The 20,373-nt window shown below is 35.5% G+C and overlaps 1 protein-coding gene across 2 annotated transcripts in view; it reads left to right on the top strand.

Moving 5' to 3' along the window:
* Nucleotides 1-18,108, top strand: part of LOC140149815 (uncharacterized) — a 44,274-nt gene extending 26,166 nt beyond the window's left edge. The window contains exons 3-7 of one of the 2 annotated variants that reach the window (XM_072171856.1): nt 5-67; nt 6,192-6,317; nt 9,441-9,569; nt 10,380-10,500; nt 17,614-18,108. In XM_072171856.1, coding sequence (XP_072027957.1) covers nt 5-67; nt 6,192-6,296 — 168 coding nt within the window. In that variant the 3' untranslated portion in view covers nt 6,297-6,317; nt 9,441-9,569; nt 10,380-10,500; nt 17,614-18,108. The remainder of the gene's footprint in view (nt 1-4; nt 68-6,191; nt 6,318-9,440; nt 9,570-10,379; nt 10,501-17,613) is intronic. The other variant, XM_072171857.1, reaches the window with a different exon arrangement.
* Nucleotides 18,109-20,373: the final 2,265 nt, after the last annotated feature.

Here is a 20,373-nt window from a genome sequence, read left to right as displayed (position 1 = left end):
TCAGGTGTATCTACTGACCGGTGTGTTTGGAGTTTTAGCTCAAGTTGATGGGGATAACACATGTGGGGTAAGTAAACATCTCAAAAAAAAGTAACTAACCCCCTTAAATAATGGCCATTATTAAAAAACGGGCGATTGTATTACAAATCTGTAAAATGCGTTGCAAGCAGAATTTATTTCTGCACATTTTGACACCTCATTTGTAGCAATTGACTAAATATTGACGTCACAACGTATATTTAAATCAATGTAACCCAAAATTTGAAAGTTCCAGTAAATTCTATTGACTTGTATTCAGTATAATGGAAGGAAGTCTGTGTAATGATATCCGAGTGTTTTTGTATTGTTGTAAGCGCAACTTTCAAATCTGGACTTCACTCCATTAAATTAACCGGTGTTTTATTGTATTCCGGGCTATCGTATCAAATGAGGTGTCAAAATGCGCAGAAATAAATTCTGCTTCCAACGCATTTTACAGATTTGTAATACAATAGCCCGTTTTTGAATAATGGCCATTATTTAAGAGGGTTAGTTACTTTTTTTGAGATGTTTATATTCCAGCAAATTTGTACTATAGGGTTCATTACAAAACAAAATAAAGAACAGAACAATTAAGAGGCATTGTCCAGGAAATTCGACTTTTGGGTGGCAACGGCCAAAAATAGATTTTCCTTATAAATTGAGTGGTAAGAGGCCTTTGTCTCATATAAACACTGGTGGTTTTATTTTGACAATTTATATCTTGTTGCCATAGTAACGGACATTTTTTCCATTATTAGCCTAGTTAACCAATTCTCACACTTTCGAGCAGTAAAATACCCTTTTATTAGAGTAACTGTACCTCACACATAAAATTTCTCAATATTATCTTATAATTTTTCCGATATAGATGGAAGGCTTAGTAGCAAATACATTGCATAACAAATTAGAATGGGGTCAGAATTGGGCTATACCATTTATTTTAAATAGGGGTGTTTTGATAATTTTGAATATTCCCATTTAGGCCTAACTTCTGGGCTTCATAACCCGTATGGTAACGCTTCATTTGATTTGTCATTTTAGGGTTGACTTGATGGGACATTGTTACATTGAAAATGGAACAAATTAGTTTGGGGAAAATCATGTGGTAAACGGGGTGTTGCCAGAAAATGTTGCATACTTTCAATTTTGTAAATGGATTTAGGTGCATAATAAAGCTGGTTCTCGCATAGAATACTTGTATAAAATTGAACTATTATCGTGTACAATAGTTTAGTGTAGTTTGTATAATATATTTATATAAAAAAATAGCAAAGTTGCCATTCCGCATGTAAGTGTTGCCATTTTTTTGGCAAAAAATGTACTACATCTGTAAAAAGTTAAACGCATTCTTGCAACACTGATGGTGTTCATGATGAACTAATAATAAACCGTACTTTGATATTGACTTGTCATGAATAGCTGCATACAACTAAAATTGACATTATTATAATAATATTTGGATTATATTTACAATATCTGCAGTTGAAAGTTCTATATTCAGTTTCTCATAGGCTTAATCCCCCCTTGAAATATGTGTAAAAATTCTGGTCTTCTTTGCTCGTTTTGAGGCCTTTTGGGCACCTTTTGAGATATTTTATGACAACCAGTCGATTGCAAAGCGATGAAAGTTTAACATATGTTTCAATATATGGGCAGCCTGAAGTTCCACCTCGTTTTCCAGGTACGAGGCACTAAACAGCGCCCTCACTGTTTTGGATATGCTCAAGACTATTTCGCGGACCTATTTTCTTGATAATTATAAAAATGCGACTTTTTTGGCGACTGAAATTCATGCATAGGCTTTACACTTTATTTGAGATATAATTCGCTACTCTCTCTGATTATTTGTCTAAAGGGCAGCCCAAATACCTCAAAAAGTTTTTGTATTTTACCGGAACTCATTAGGGTTACTACACAAATGGCGCATTGATTTAGTGGTGTGCTCCCTTCAAGGATAGGCTACCGAATGTTCATAGAATCAACTTTTCTTATAATCAGAGATGCCACTTTTCCTACTTTTGTCTGAATTCCTACTTTTATGAAGTCAAATTTTCCGCACTTTTATATATTTTCAGCCCGGTTTGGCACTTTTTGTTCTAAATTTACGCGCTATTTCAGGTTTTTTTTTTTTTTTTTGAGTGGTACTTAGTGGCATCTTTGTATAATGTTCCTGAAATATAAAATGTTTTGAGTAAAACACTCAAAGCGATGAAGCATTAGATTTGCATTAAATATCAATTTTCTACCTTTAGTTTTTGACCGTTTATCTACTAAAAACCGCTTTAACCCTATAGCTAGAACTACGAAAAACAACCCCCTCTCCTAACATTTTTTATTTGTCATAAAATACACATGTGCCTGCGCCCAAACGACCTAAGCTAGTCGTAGATCCATCCTTTGTGCTCATTTTAGTGATAAAATGTTTACCCCAACATCTTAACTGGGTAGAACCGACCGTCAAAGATGACTATATAGAGGGGGGGGGTTGGTGAGGCACCCATTGGTTTGTATAGTAAAATCAATGATTTTCATTTTGCTCTTAAATTATTCTAAGAGCTACTGACTTTTTACATGTTAGTTATAGGTTGAAATAGTGTGTCTTTTCCTTTTATATTGAGGATTATTCACTGAAAATTGCATTTTTGTAGAATTTTTTGCCCCAAATCAATTTTGCCTATATATAGGCCTACCTTTGTACATGGGCAGAATTTCCCAAATGTTAATGGGCACCCTCACATTATGACATCATAGCAACATTGTGTGGGGAATGTTTGTACTTATTTTGGTATTACTGGGTAGAAGAGACCCATAGCTATACATTGGTACCAAATATAATGGTATCAAAATTTAGGGGGGGGGTTACATTATTTCTTTTGGTAAATTAAAATGATTTTTTTCTCCCAAATTAAATGAATGTAATAATCTTACTATAAATAGGGGAATGTTGTATGTGTGTCCACGCAAAGGCTCCGTCAGTTTCGATCCAAATGTCGCCAAATTGACACGGGAAATCGAGGAATAGACGACAATGTGTTTAAAGTTTATTTGGTTGAAAACGGTCAAGTATTGGCCTCAAAATAAGTAAAAAAGTGAGTTTTTCGGGCAAATTTATAGCGGTAGTTTGTTTACGGCCTATGCCCACCAACGCGTCCACATGTCTAGCATAAACCGCGCCGTTAGCGCGTCGGCGTACACGACGCACGCCGCTTGACTTGCACGCACGGGTGCCGCGCGTGAGCTTAGCCAACTTATGCACCGGGTTATGGTGATACGGGATAATGGGATAACGGGATTCACGGGCCTACGAAGACATAAATACGGGAGGGAAGAAAGAAGGACACAAACTACTTTGGATGGATTATAGGTCCTACGGGTACGGGGCTGTGGTTTAGGGTACGGGATGGGGTTACTAGATTACCAAGATGATTCGGAAGGAATGAGGAATTTTCAATGAGTCTACCTGTACAGTAATTCCTCCTGTTTGAGTGAACGCTTCCATTTACTCATCTAGCGGGGGCGCGGGTGTCCCGCTAGTAATAATAATAATAATAATAATAATAATAATAATAATAATAATAATAACACTAACAACAACAACAACAACAATAACAATAATAATAATAATAATAATAATAATAATAATAATAATATAAAACACTTAAAACACAATTTTCCAATTTTTTAAAATAGAAACACTGCTTTTTTGGAGAAATTTGTATTCATTAGTATTTTATAAATTGTCAAATCCTACTAAAATACTTTATCCAAAATTGTTCTCTACTAGTAAGATTATCCCTGAACTAAATTTATCTTGAACTAAAAATGAATGATTAAAACCAAAATACTATAGAAATACTGTATTTTCAGCATTTTGATATTTCTATAATCTCATATTTATATTTGCAATACATTAGGCTTACAATCTCCAATAATTGTAATTTTCCCAATGCTAATATTACAAATGAAGGCAAAATAGACTATAAGAGATTGTAAAAATAGGGAAATTTCTAGAAACACTGTGAGCATACAGATGATTTCCCCAAACCATTTTTTCTATAAATTATTAAAGCATACTTTAATCTTCCAGGAAACAAAAGTTTGTTGAAATGGAAGCGTTGGCATGATACTTACAACCGTTTCAACTATACAGGTTTTATGTACTTTTCAAAATAATAAAAAACACACCTCTTAGAAAAAGTGGTATCTCCCAAATCAAAAGGCCCTCAGTTCCCATTTAGGTCCTGAAACACAGACAAGACCTTGATCTAAATTCTACCCTCACCAACTTTAATGAACACGCTCTAACTTTCTTCCAGAATGATATCGAATTGATAGAAAATTTTACACATAATTTTGCCAAAATCACTCAATTTAAGGGGAAAAGAACAATTCGCCGTTTCCATGGCAACAAGAAACTGGTGTCACTATAAATGTTATTTTTGATACATCACCCTAAAGTGTCATTGATTGACACAATATGAAGAAAATTGGTGATTTTGCGTTTTGCCACAAATTTGAAAAATAAGTCTATTTTCCTGGACAAGTCCTCTTAACACTCTGTAAAACAATCATGTAAATGTAAAAAAATACAAGAAAAACAGACAAAATTAATATTTAGCTCATTATTATCATGATTATAGTAATCGTAAAAATAAAAAATCAGCTAAGCCAACTTGGCCAAGCCAATGATGATCGTGAACGATTTGTTTCTCAAGTGGTACAGAATACGAGCATTTGAAAAGGTTAAGAAAACGTTGGAATAAATGTAAAGCGATTCATTTCTTCCATGCCAGCGTGCTTACATTCAAACCTAAGTAATTGAAACTCTTGATATTTCCTATGTGACCTTGTAATTACACAGATTCTAATGCAAACTGCTGGACAGTATTTGCTATCTTCAGTAGATATAAGTGTTTATTTGTGGAAGCTTTCGTTACATTTTTTAAGTACATTGTTGACTACTGTTGTCGTATCTCTTTCCATTTCTATCAATCAATCAATCTATCAAATCAATCAATCAATCAACCAATCAAGCAAGCAAGCAGAACAAACAGATGTATATTAGTGATGTGCAATCTGCTAATAATGTCGTAATCCCAAGTGGTTCCTTTCAGGGTAGACTACAGTTTGTCCACTCTGAAGTACAAAATGACAACGCTGCAGCACACAGTGCGCATGGCTGCGCCTCTGCTGCAGGTATGCGTGCCTTCAAAGTCGGCACAATGTAATGCGTCTGCGTCGGTACTTTGTACTTCAGACAAGACAGACTGTAGGTATTGTTGGTCGAAGCAGCTATCAATATATTATTGAACAAGAGCACCAATGGCGCTGTAGCTCAATTGTTATTTGAAATTTGAAGTTTTAATAATATATGTTCAGATATGTATCCGTTAATTATATCATTTTTTTTAATATACCAGTATTTAATTGTGTTTATAACATTTCTTTATTTATTTATCTCAAGAATATTGCTAGTTGGTTTTATAAAAATGAGTTAACTCTCAACAACTACACTTTGATGTTTTACAAAAGTTCATTCTACAAATCATAATACTTTGAAAACTTGCTTGCTTTATTGTTGTTAATGAGTTATGTACGTAAAAGTGTCTTTACAACACTCTTTACAACATAACTCAAGAACATATGACCTACAAAAGTATATCTATAATATTTGAATTCTTCTACACACTCGCTATGAAATGATCAATGCAATTTTTGCCAAAGCTCACTACCATTCGCAAGATGCTGTGAACTACCAGATCGCAAGAGTGTAAAATAGTTGCTAACCTTAAATGACGATCACTCAATCTGATATTACAAAGATGTGTGTGGCATGGAATAACAGTAGGCCTACATATCTGCTATCTTCAGTAGAAAGCAACTATTTCTGAAAATCATATCATCCATATTATGAACTTAATTACAAAAGGTTTCTTATGGTCATATGATTATGACATGTATGATGGTTATACCAGACGAGTAAACTTCCGAACGGAATATGCTACCTCCAGTATACAATAGTACGCCTATCTATTGGAGCTTTTGTTATATCAGGGAAGTAATATCTCACTTCCCTGGTTATATCTACACATTTTCCTATTGCCATGGTAATTTTTGAATCAAAACCCTGTTGATTAACCTATCAATCATCTACTATATCTTCCATGCAGGTGTTGACGTATTTAGTGCTATCTGTGGTGTCTATATGCTTATCTGTCGGCCAATGTATTTTGCTGTCAATTGCAACCTCAGTTGAGTGGTCTTGGGAGTATTAAGCAACATGTATAAATGATGTGGTAAATATAATGTAAATGGTGTTTAACTTGGCTCACATGTCATGATGCTCATCATGCCCGGGTTCTCCTAAAAGTGAGCCTCTGTGACATAAAAAACGTTGAAAATCCCGTTGTGGACCCAAAAGTAGTAAAGGGTCCATATCTTTCTTGGAAGCTTTGCATGAAGCACTTGCATGTATCCCCCCAGATACGTATAGTACTTTCAGCTACTTTGCAGTGAACTGAATTTGGAAACGCCACATAAATTGTCAGTGAGTGTCACAACTGCATGCATCATGCATGGCTTTTTATCAATTTAAGGCCTACCTTTTAAAAGAAACTTACAAATTTATATAATATATCACTGCTATTTTATTATTTTTTTGCACAATCTATCCGCATGCATTGGATTAACAGAATATGGCAAGTATCTAAATATACACATCACAAAATTCCCCAGCCACTTTTTTGAGTGGTCATAACAGCACCTAATTAAAAGCAATGATACCACACTTGTGTAAAAACAAATTGGAATGATCAAGAAATTAATAAATAAACATTATTTGAAGCAATTTGAAAAGTTGAATATTATGCAGTGTTTGTATAGCCTGACATGTTCCGCTCACCTGAAGTGGGCGCCAGTCAGTGGGTCATCATTCGATCAGAACACACCTTGATATGCAATCTTTTCACTTTGGAGAGCATCAGAGGATGATTTAAGGAAGCCCCATCATGCACTGCAAAAGTGTTATCACTAGAGTTTCAACTGCCACTTTACTTTTCAAATCCCATTGAACACTGTGCAAAAGATGTTGTTTTAGAATTGTGCGTGTGTCATTATTACTTGGTCGATTTCAGAACAAAAGTGATGTGTGTTTAAAGGATAATTCACACCTTCTGTAGATAACATAAAATGTGAAATCGACCAGCATCTTCACATCGTTTTTTATGTAAATATAACTGTACAAATTCAAATTAAACCATGCACCCGCACGTGCAGTACGCCTATATGCAGTGAGCGAATAGTAGTGGTGTCGTGTTCGCTCACACAGCTATGCTAACCGCAAGTAACATAGTGGAATGTTGGGAAGTGCTTAAATCATCCTCTGGGAGAGCATTATACATGGTTGACACCCATTCAAACATATCCTTTACCATGTTTGCATAGTAGAGGATACTGCACATTTTTGAATCCCACAGATTTCAATCATTAAATCTCGATCATTCCGATTCACCATGTAGTACATCATACAGCAGCTAATTATCCAAAGGTTCATACACGTTTTATTGCTTATAATAATGTGCACAATGCTATGACCATTCAAAGTAGTGGCCACTTCTCTGGTCTAACTGTATATATACTGCGCCAATAAAGTATCCTTACACTTGGAAAAATAATCATAATTTCCAAACTGAACAGTATTGGGGTAAATTTGTTTTTTTCATAGATGCACTACCTTATCCTGCACATTATGACACCACATTGAATCCAATGTGACTTCAAGAAGCAAAGTTACAAGCATTTGATTAGACGAAGGTCCAGTTTTAAAGTGACAAACTGGCCTATTCAAAACTCCACAGATTAGACATCTGGTTTGAGAGTGGTGAATGGCTGATTTATGCGTTTGGCTTTAATTAAAACATAAGGAACAAAAGAAAACTGAAACAAAAGAACTGAAAAATAAAATGAAAGTTATGAAAAGCACAGAGAAGTAAAAACTTAAATAAAAACTGCTTTAAATAACGCTTCATTGAAGAAACTGTGTTGTCTCTTTGTTGCGGCTTGTTGGAATCGTTTTGCGCCTTTTATAGGCCAGTTTGTCACTTTTAAAACTGGACCTTCGTCTATTCAAATGCTTGTAACTTTACTTCTTGAGGTCACATTGGATTCAATGTGGTGTCATAATGTGCAGGATTAGATAGTGCATCTAATGAAAAAACAAACTTACCCCAATATTGTTTAGTTTTGTAATTATGATTATTTTTTCAAGTGTAAGGATACTTTATTGGCGCAGTATAGTATATAGCTGTATACCTTGTAGAGATGGGTGGGTAAGGGAGGGAGTGATCCATCAGTGAGTTGAGTGAATGAGTAAGGATTTTGAGTGATTTAAGATGGGGTGTGCTTGTATGTGAAAACCCTGCATGGGTGAAAACTTGTGTGGGGGTGAAAACTTCCCAACTTGTGTGCAGCTGGAGATCAGTAAAGACAGATTTTTCTGAAAGATAGAGATAGACACAGAGAAAGAGAGTGTGGGGGCAGGGGAGCAAGAGAAATGAGAAAGGAAGGGAGACAGACAGAGGAGGGAGAGGGGGAGAGAGTTGGAACAGGTTTATAGTTCATTGTACATTCAAAAGTGTTCTTTCCTGTACCTATGCCAAGTTTTATTAACTGTTTTCTGTCATCTTCAAACTTCACCCTTTTCCCTGTCTTTACCTTTCTAATCACCTTGCCTTTGACCACAGTGTGTATGAGCTGCAGTTTGTATCATTTTGTTTACCTATTTATTTATTCTATTTTTGCTTAAAGGCCCATTCAGTGATTTGCTCATCCGGACGATTCAGATTTTGGTACCTTTATCATTGTCATAGATGTGGTAACATAGCCTGCGAGTAGTTCAGCCGAAAGCCGTGTTTATAAGACAAAATAAGACATTTACACAAATCTGTAATTTAGATACTGACAGTATCTAAATTAGCTATATGTAATTTAATGGGGCTTCAACTTCGTCAGTACTGCTGTTTTCTTCATTTTTTTTGCCAAATTTGTCATTTCAAAAATACCAAATGACAATTTGAATGACTTATCCTTCACCTTTGAGCAATGTAAAAACAATTTTAATTTTTTTACACTTGTGCTGGGATCACTGAACGGGTCTTTAATTTGGTTTGTCAATAATATATAGGCCTATCTGGATACAAATTGTTAGCAACAACACTACCCCCCCTCCAAAAATAATTGTTTGCTTGCCCTCCACCGACCGACCCAAAATTGGCCAAAATCAGGGTCGGCCCTTCCAATTGTTTTTTTTAGTTTTTAGTTTATAATCTTAATGGTTTTTATTGCTTTTGATTATAGATAACATCAATTCAAGTGTCCGTTGCATCCTGCGTAACTTTTTATTACTCATATCTTGATTTCAGTCACGTCGTGAGACAGTCGATGGTCTTGCTGCTGTGGTTGGTTTCATTGAATTGATTGCCGCATTTGTGGCAGTTGGTTTCTGCTGGTGGGAAATATGTGGACAGGAGCTGAGAACAAGGGAAATGCTGGTAAGGATAGCAGTCAACAAATTAATATCTAGGACTTTATATGAATCAATGAGAAGGTGCTGAAATCAGGGGTGTGCCCAGAAACCTATAAAACCTGGGGCAACCCCATAACACCATTTGAAATTCACACTCTCTGTGTGTCTCCACTTATCCATCATACACATTGATTTCAATTATTTTCTGCATAATTGATAGATTTTCCACATCCGATCTTTTCATTGACCGTACTTGACTCCCTCTGTTCTCAAGTTTCCTAAGTGGATTCTTAACTATGGAGAAAAAATCGCAGCAACTGGACTACTGAAAGTAGCCTTGATGTAATGCATCTTTACATGGATCTATTTGTCAATCACTCTCTAGCATGATGCTATAGGCAAGTGGTTGAATGACTCTCAGAGCTGAGTCACTCTCCAGTGTGTAAAGGTTGTATCATTCTCTAGGTCTAAAAGGTAATTCATACCAATGCAACACTTTAGGCCTATACCTACTGTTGGCACCCTCTCTTTCGATTTCAGGTTATTTTCAAGTTATTACATGTACGATAAATCAAATACATAGAAAGTGCCGAAACGAGTGGAAAATCGCTCACTAGAACTAGAAATTTACTTTGGGCGAGCGGTGGCGAGCGAGAGCGATCACTCGCCTCAAACGGCAAGGGCTGGATCTGGCTTGTGATCAGTCGTCCAGATCTCCAGTTAAGATCCTGTCTTCCAGAGCGGTGTATGGATTTTAAATGGAATCAACATTAGTGCATGATCAACCCTGTGCTCCAGTTCTGAACTGAAAAGAGATATTGTTTTTAACTTTCAGATTGATTATCCTGTGCCAGGAAGGTCTGGTCAGCTGACAGTGGTCACTGCTGGGGGGTACATATCAGGAGATAATCACACGATAGGGGGTGGGCAAAAATATGCTGTACAACAACCTTCAGGTAAGTAAGCATATATGTGACGCAATCTGGTCAGCTCTCTGGTCCAGGGGGACCAAGGTGGCAAATTTGAAATTGAGATAAAGGCAAAAAATATGGAGCAAAACACAATAAAATACAAAAGAAAATAGACATCACAAAACTTCAGAACTTTAGAACCAAGTATGCTAGACCTTTGGTGTTTTCAGTTTATGATAGCCTGATGTTTAAGATAATAATAATTAATAGTAACTCAATTGTCAAAAATGCCCCCTTTGGCCCCCATGGATCAGATTGTGTGTCATATAGACTTCACATGTATAGTAAAACATAATAATAATAATAAAGGACATGATCATACAAAGGGTTCTTAATGTTCAGGACCCTTTTGAGTGTTCAGGTTTGAGAGTTCTCCCAGAGGCGCAATTTAGAACCCTTTTGTTCTAAGAGTGAATACTGACACTTTTACGAATTAATGTTCTGCTTTGATCTAGTAATGGGTAGTGTATGCCTACACACCCAAAAACATGCCAAATTCAATTTTACAATTTTTTAAAATATAGATCATGAAATGTTTGCCAATGTTCCAGGTTTTATGGGAATGGGTCACATACGTACAGCAGGTCAAATTTAAAACCATTTCATTACGTATTATTTTCAAAGTATTAATGATTTTCCCTCTATAAAAAGTGCTTTTATAACATATTACTTCTGAAGCACTCAATTCCCTTCTTTTTATGCTTGTGAAATAATTTGCAAATTCTATAATTATTCTTCAATTGTGTTTGTGTATGAGGATGACTTACATGCTGTTGGATTACCGCTCATCCACAAGGACGGTTAAGGGCAGAGTAATGGGAGAGAACATGGACCTTTTCGAGCTTCATTATTTTTGAATTGTATGTCCAAAGTATATAAAACTATACATTTTTGGAAAGGAAATGAGGCAAGGAATCCCATGGTGACGTCAGATTTGTTTAAAAATCTCAAGTTTTTGAAAAAATCACAAAAATTCACTTTTTTACCCCAACTTTTTTGTGACAACTTAGAAAAAAATCCGTTCGGAGTAAAAACAATTCAGTTAGCTTTTCATGAAGAAGAGACATGAACTTAGGGAAGGTTTTTTTATTTTTTTGAAATTCGTCTCTTTTTCGAAATATTGAAAAAAACATGTGAAAAAAGCCATTTTGTCACTCTATTAATCTAAAAATTGCACATAATGGTGTATATTTTTGTTTAAAACAAATATTTTGAAAAAATGAAAAAACCTTCCCTAGACTTTGATGTACTCTAAAGGATAGTGCAAAAAGTTTACCCTTTGCTTGCATATTTTTCGAAAGTTATCTTGTCACAAAAATCGCATAATATTGTCAAAAGTGAACTCTGAGAAATCGACGTTTTAGTAAAAAATGTCAAAATTATGCACAAAACGTCCTTAAATTTTAAAACAGTAAGACTTTCACACTTGTAAAAGCTGTATCTGGTGCATGGTCTAAATGTGCATCTTTTTGCACAATGAATCTATAATGTCTGCTTTCAGTGTGCCAAAATTCAAAATAATTAAAAAATCTAAGTGGCATTTTGACTGCAAATTTTTGTTTTGTTTACACCACATTTGCTGGCGTTAACAACATACCGAATGCGCCTTGACTCGTTGGACATACGCAGAGTTGCGCCCGGCGTCACGCCGACGACCGAATCGCACGCTGTAATCACAATATTTCGCATTCGCGCATTTCTGACTCATTATTTCTCGCCAATTTACTAAGCTGTCTTGAGCCATGTGACTTTTTAGAGTTGAAAAGAGTGACATAAATCAAGCAAAAATATGAATAAATATTAGCAAGTTGTATTTTATCAGTTTCAAGTGAAAGAATACATCTTAGTGTTGATAAATATCAAAAAATCTCAAATTCGGTCGTGGACGAATGTGTCTTCCATTACTCTGGCCTTAATCCAACTCGGATTTACATACAGTTATTTTGCATCCTTACACAATTCCAAGCATTTATTAGCATATCAGTATACATTAAACATATCCAACAAAATATATATACTGTAAGTCCGAGGTGTAATAAGCTATGTGATATTATGAATAATTGATTGACTTAACAGTGTATAAGTGAAACACTCCAGGATATAACATGGGGACATAGATACATCTATATAATAATACGCATCGTCTATCTGTCTGTGTGTCTGTCTGTCCGCCTATTTTCTCGGAGACTGTGGGTCGCACGTTCCTCAAACTTGGTGGGTGGGTGCATCTTGACCCGAGACAGAACAAGTTTGTATTAGTTAGTGGTTCAAGGTCACCCAAGGTCATCCAGGGGTCATCTGAGGTCAAATTAGTAAAAAACTGTCATATGGGCATGAAACTTGGTGGGTGGGTGCGACTGCGTTCCTCAAACTTGGTGGGTGGGTGCATCTTGACCCGAGACAGAACAAGTTTGTATTAGTTAGTGGTTCAAGGTCACCCAAGGTCATCCAGGGGTCATCTGAGGTCAAATTAGTAAAAACTGTCATATGGGTATGAAACTTGGTGGGTGGATGCATCTTGACCCAAGACAGAACAAGTTTGTATTGGTTAGTGGGTCAAGGTCATCCGAGGTCATCCAGGGGTCATCTGAGGTCAAATTAGTAAAAACAGTCATGGGCATGAAACTTGGTGGGTACAGTCAAAATTTAGAGCCAAATTTTTAGAAGGTCATTTCAGGGTCACCAGGGGTTATCCGAAGTCAAATTAGTAAAAACTGTAGTACGGGGATGAAATTTGGTGGGTACAGTCACCATTTAGAGCCATATTTTGGGAAGGTCATTTCAGGGTCACCAGGGGTCATCTGAGGTCAAATTTGTAAAAACTGTCATATGGGCATGAAACTTGGTGGGTACAGTCACCATCTGCCAGGTAATCGCGACAGCCGAGAACAGCCAAATACGGGTGACCACCTAGTATATGATTAATCACCTTCCACACAAGTTACTACAAAGTGTCTCAATAAAAACTGTTTTTAATTATGGGAAGGGTAGAAGAGGTAAATACACAGTTAAACAAGATACAAAAGACTGTTTTTGAAATTTTGAAATGTTAGCATTGGAGTGTAGTTTGATGTTGCTAGAATGCGACCAACAAAATGTGAGCTATGAGAGCCAAATTATTCTGAAATTATGGCAGTACGAAAAAATGAAAAACCCAAGGATAAATTTTGAATACATCTCCAAATTCTAAAACCAAAACTTAAACCATAAATGCTAAAGGTATCTTCTGCACCATTTGAAAGCCATTGCAATCATGTACCTGTTTAGGGTGTCAAAAACGCCAAAAATCAGGAAAAAGGGTATACTTTTCCAAGCAAAATACTTGCTTAGGCCTTTTTAGGGTACCAAAGTTTAATGGCAAAATAAAAAAGGGTGAAATAGGCTATGTTTGGCTTCTATCAGAACAAATCGTAGGTAAAACATTAAGAAACATCAAACTACTTATATTAAACAAGAACCTGAACATGAATTTTTACTTTTTTAGTGTTAAAAAAATGGCAAAATACTTGTTTAGGGTATGTTTTGCATGCGCTGAGTAATACTCGTTTAGGGTGCGTTTGAGAGTCCATACATGAGCATGGTGTCCATCACGTAATGTAAGTGCCCCCGAGCAGACTCAATACACCCACACACATAAAAAGCTATCTGTTAAAAAACATTATGTGTAATTCATGTCAATGTAAAAACATGCATGGGGGGTGGGGGCAAAGTTAATTTCTGGTGGGCAAAATCAAGAAATTTTACACAAAATTGCCGCAAAAGGTGGAAACTATTGTAACTTTTGAGGTTAGGCTTTAAAGTGTGTGGGGAGGGGAAACTGGGGGAAAGAAAAAAAGATATGCCCCCTCTTTCCCCCATCCCTCCCCCCATTGTGCAGCCACTGGTCAGGTTGTAGGTATACTAAGTATAATGTTAGTGGAAATCTATCAGACTCCCTTCTAACAATTGGGGTGGGGTACAAAGTAGCATTCCTACCAAGATACTTCACTTCATGTTCATATCATGGAGGACATTAAAATGCATGAAAATATGGTACATTTCTGCAGATTTTCCAAATGCATAATTTGCAGAATCTGTTTTGAAACATACATAAAAAAGTTGGAAAAAAAATCCTATATTTTTCTGGGTCTATTATTTTTTAGCCTATATTAGAGAATAAAAAGCCCTATAAATTTATGTAGTTCTTGGAACCTTGACATTGTCTGTATGATGTGCAAATGCGATTGTATAATATATAAATCTTAAGGTAGAAACATCGGCTACGGAATCATGCACAGATTTGGTTTAAAATGATACAGGATGTGTAGTTGGGTGAGAAAAACTTGCCTGCCAAGTTTTAATTTTTGCCAACAAAGAGTTTTTGAGTTATGCCATTTTATATCATTAGAAAACCCCATTGACTTTGTACATAAAGTGGTTTTGACACTAAGCCTCGTTCACTAAAATTGGTAACAGTTTGAAAATGGATACTATGTTTAAATATTATTTTTCTCCTTTCTATCCCATTTATAGAACTGCTTTTTGGATCTTTTTATTACAAAAATGTTACCAAATAATATTAGTGACTTTTTTTCCAATATATGGTCAGTAATATAGGGGATATTTGAAGGTAATGTTAGTACTTGCTCAAATTTTCTTGATTGGATCTAGAAACACTGAATGACCCAATTTCATAATTATTGTCTGAGCTAACCATAGGGCCAATTTTAACAAACAAGGTGTCATATGAAAGGTTATTAAATTTAGAAACTTTTCTCGCCAGCTTTTTTTAATAAAGTGTTTCTATTTTAAGTTATGTGTGTTTCTAGATTTCCCAAGTTTAAAAATAGAAAAAATGATTTTTCTCAAAAAATAAACACTTTATCCAAAAAATCTGGCGAGAGAATTTAGATATTAGGCTTATTAACCACCCCACAAACTATGGAAACCATATCACATTCCCTCTAGGCTAGCAATAATTATTAGTAGAAAAAATTAGGGAATTTTCAAAAAATAAAGAAAAACATAAGAATTGTTTAAATTTTCATGAAACATTGAAAATCAGTGGAGTAAAGACTTATCTTCAACTGATTATACATTTGATATGGATACATAATTCTGATTTGAAATAGTGGTTTTTTCCTGCATGGGCCTATTATCCGATGCTCCTACCTTAAGACTAATGACGTTTTAAATCCCGAAACCCGATACTGATATCATACTTAGATTTATTTACAATGAAACATTCATCTAAGCCTGCCATTAGTTGCCATGGTTCCCAGTATGTGCAAGTATTTACTGCATTTTAGTTGTCTGTATCGGAAGCATAAGATTGATTTCTGCATTTTGTTTTTTTCACAAATAAAAGATTTGCTGCAGGTGGTTAATAGATGAGATAAATTCTTTATTATTTCATATTCTGAAGGATTTCTTGGATTCAAAGTAGGTTGGTTATTTACTGCCTATATACTTAAGTGTAATGTATATGCAGTACATTATTATGGATACATATCAAGTATGAGGTGGGAAAATAAATAAATAAATAAATAAATAAATGAATAAATGAATGAATGAAAAAAAAAAAAAATACAATGAATGAATCAAAAAATGATAAAATAAAATGAATGAATAAATAAATAAATAAATAAATAAATAAATAAATAAATAAATAAATAAATAAATAAATAAATAAATAAATAAATAAAATATAAAAACATATTTATAAATAAGTTGTCACTATCTTTAAAATATATCAGCATTTTTTAAAAAGTCCAATATATTTTCAAATATCCTGATGTAGAGCTGGAAGACTGATCATTATACACAAAACACACACTTGTTTGAGCTACCATACTGGGTAACTTATACTTGTAAATTAATTAAATTACAACATATCTACTTTTAAACATACAGCTTCACACTATCCAGTAAGCCAAAAAATTAAGGTACCAGTTACGTTCACCCCCTGTATATCCCAAATAAAGGCAGATATGTAATAATTGGAACCTACAGCCAATAGCTACATCTTTTAGCTCGAATTTAAGACCTCATTCGTTGACATTGTTTAAAAAATAAAGACACGACGATCCAAAAACCCAAGGAAGATGCTAATTTAAAAGTTGCAATTTGCCACATTGCATGCCCTATTGATTTGTACACAAATCGTTCGCGAACAAGATAACTAGCGCTGTGCTTTCATTGATTAGCACGAAAAACTAGCGTCAAGCTTTCATTGATTAGAACACACAAAGTGCAACTTTTTATTTCGTATCTTCATCAGGTTTTGGACTACCGTTTCTTTAATTCTCAACCAGTTTTAACAAATAAGGTCTTGAATCAGAGGCACCGGCTGCTTGTTTTAATTTTGACACATTTGTCTTTATTTAGGATATACAGGGGTGAACACAACTGGTACCTTAATTTTTTGGCTTACTGTATATCAATGGCCATGAATAGCCTAATTGGCTATATATGTTTTGTAGCCCCAAAACGAGATTACATTATACATTCATATCATAATTTGGAGTTTTCATCTTACAAAACCAAAATGTTTTGATACTAACCTGACAGTTTCGTATGTCATGGACGACATACTTCTTCAGAGTGATTGGTATCAGGAGGGCGAGTTAGCGCAGCGGTAGTTCCCTTGCTTTGCACCACTGAGGTCCCGGGTTCAAGCCCCGGCGCGGCCTAAGGACTCATGTGCACTTGGTTTAATATCCCGATTCCATACTCACTCTCGCAGGTTTTCTCCGGGATCTCCGGTTTCCTCCTGCTTTCAAAAAATCGGTGATTAGTTGTTTGGTTATCAAAAACTTTCTTCACCCAATGGAATTTGGGGAGCTGCACAAATAAATGGTGGATGTTGCAATCTAAGTGCGGATAGGTTTGCGCTATTCCGGCTGCACAATGCCTAGTTGATGCGATCTGATTGTGCTGATCTACCATGGCAGCGAAATTACAGCGCTTTGAACACTCCGCGATCTGTGGTAAGGCGCTATTATAAATACCAAAATTTATTTATTATATATCTATTATCATCCTCTTTGCTGGTGGTAACACATAAAATATCACAAAATCGTTAATAAAAGTTTCTTCTCTTCTTTCTTTCTTATACAGGCTATCCTTCCCACCATCAGTCTCTGTACACACCAGACGGCAAACCATACAGAAGCAGTGAAGCAAGTTTTTAGCCTGGCCACCTAGGACAGAACATTGAAGTAAGCTGTAACTCGTCAGCTCCAAGCTTCCATGTTGTTACTGACCATCTTCTCAGCATGGTTGCCTTAATATAATAGACTGCTGCCATCTTCTACCAACACATGTTTGTACATATCTTTTGAAAAATTTGATATAACTACTTTGCAGTTTTATATGAGAACAACTAGACCACCAAGCTGTTAACCACAAGTCCTCCCAGACTGTAAACCTCGCACATCTGGTTTTTAACTAACACCAATGTGATTGTAAATACACAGTGCCATTTTGGTACTTTTTGACATTTTCACATTTTGACAGTTTACGACTAATCCAATCAAAATTAAGGGCCCAGAATTTTTCAAACTCAAAAATCTGAGGTCCAAACAATTTCAGAATGAAACAAACTTTGTTGTTTGAACCATCAATGTCCTAAAAATTTTGAGATAACATAACGTCACATAGCGTCGTCTGCATCACATACTGTCACATCTCAAAAAGCTGCCCTGTGCAATTTTTATCATCATTGTTGTATTTCATCATGTTATTTTAATAAGCATACTTCTTCTTTTATGAATGGATATGTGATTGTATTAAATATAATACCTCAAAATTAATATATCAAGTTAAATTTACAGTGTATCTTATCACAATTATATGATAATGAAACAAATCTCACAAGGCAGCCTTTTGAGAGATGATAGTATGTGCTGTGGACAGCGAAATATGGGAAACTAACAATCACCATGGCAATGCTGGGTATCATTGGGCTATTCCAGTTGAAATCCATACACCCCTATGGAAGACATGACCTTAATCTCCTACACAGGGAGTGTGAATTTCAAATGGTGACTCCATTTGAAATCTACACCCCTTGTGTGGGAGAAAAGGTCATGCTTTCCATAGGGGGTGTATGGATTTCAATTGAATAGCTAGCCCAATGTCTTGATGAGAGTAACAATCAGATGCCAAGAGGTTGATGTGATATTGACATCACATGAGCTCAGCGTATACTTGTCATATATATGCAAATGTACATACCGGTATAGGCAATTTAGAATATATAGAACCCACCTGAAGTAGTGGACCACTTTCTGATGTATATAATTATCATGTAGGTCACTTGACTTTGGAGCAAAGGCTACATCTAACCAGGGACCGTGTGTATAAAGGGACTGGAAACAGATTATTGATAGCTATTGTCAAGCTATTGTTATCAGATTATCTTTTTCGACCTTCGATTGTATCGCGAAGTTGCTCGAGGGCGCTATGTTTGAATTTTATTATTTACCCATGTTGCCCTACTAAATATTAAAAAAAACCATCAAAATATTCCAATATCTTTTCAAGTTATGTAAAATTGTGTAAAATGTCTATCCTTTGTCGAACACATTTTCTGTGTAGCATGGAAAATCATTTACATAGGATTTTGAAGACAAAATGTGATAATTTTGTGGAGATACAGAATGCTAGAACAAACAAAATTATATTTTTTCTGGAACGTGTACACCGTACGCTTGGTATTCCTATTGATTTCGATACTGAAATAATTCTTAAGATGATGTTCTTTGAAGATTTATGTTGGCATTTCTAGAGTCTGTCATTATAGGCAAACATGTAGGCTCATTTCGCAATGTACAAGACAAGCCACGCGCTGTGTTGTAACTGTGCTTGGATTCGTACCAGGGTCTATTGATCAACATATTATTCATGCTGGCTCAACTGAGGATAATTTGTAAACCAGCAACTCGCATGGTACAATGGGTGGAAGCCGTTTCCAGTCCCTCCATACAAGGTCCCTGATCTAACCTACATAGTAGTGATGATTGAATATTAAAAAGTACCAATTCTTGTATTTATTATAACCAAATATCACTGGTAGTGGCCATTTTGTGGGTCTATGCAATGCTCAAAACAAGCCTTAATCTTCCAGGGCCATTCGGACCCAATGTCACTTTTAACAGAACTCAAAATAGTAAAATTGTAATATTATACTGTTCCACAATTTGTAATACTAGTAAGCTAGCCACGCTACTGACAAGGGCATGTCCAGATGTATTCTTATGGGGCCAAACTGTTTAATCTAGTAGAGCAGAACAATATATGCAATATTCAAAATAATTTATATAGCGCCAAATATCTAAAGATAAAATCAATTTTCAGTGGCACTTAATGGTAGCATAGAATATAAGTGACTTATATCATGTGCTCCACAATAGGCTTCTGTTAGGAAGCTCCTGGACATCGGCATTTTTTAATGAAGGGCCTTTTTTCAACATTGTTATCAAAAAATCAATCCTTTGCTCAATTGATGCATCCACCCCATTCATATGTCCTTGGTATACGCTATTGGCCTATTCTTGGCACATAGTTGATGCATGTTCAAGATGTGTTAAATTTATATATAGTATACAAATATTGACTTCTACGAGGGGCATGGTTAAGATTATAGGCCCAAGGTGATCTCAAAAGCATGCTATGACCCGAGGCGCAGCCGAGGGTCGTAGCATGGTTTTGAGATCACCACGGGCCTATAATCTTAACCATTTCCTGAATATAAAGCAATCAATATTTGTTTTATATACCGAATGGATATGTGGATGTTGCGATTGCGCAGTTTGATTGTGACGCATATGACCGGTCCATAGTTCATTTCCATGGACCGGTCCATAGTTCATTTTG

This window comes from Amphiura filiformis, chromosome 4 (assembly GCF_039555335.1).
Source record: "Amphiura filiformis chromosome 4, Afil_fr2py, whole genome shotgun sequence".
NCBI classification, from domain to species: Eukaryota; Metazoa; Echinodermata; class Ophiuroidea; order Amphilepidida; family Amphiuridae; genus Amphiura; species Amphiura filiformis.
The sequence above is the reverse complement of the archived record's forward strand: the minus strand, read 5'-3'. Positions and strand labels throughout refer to the sequence as shown.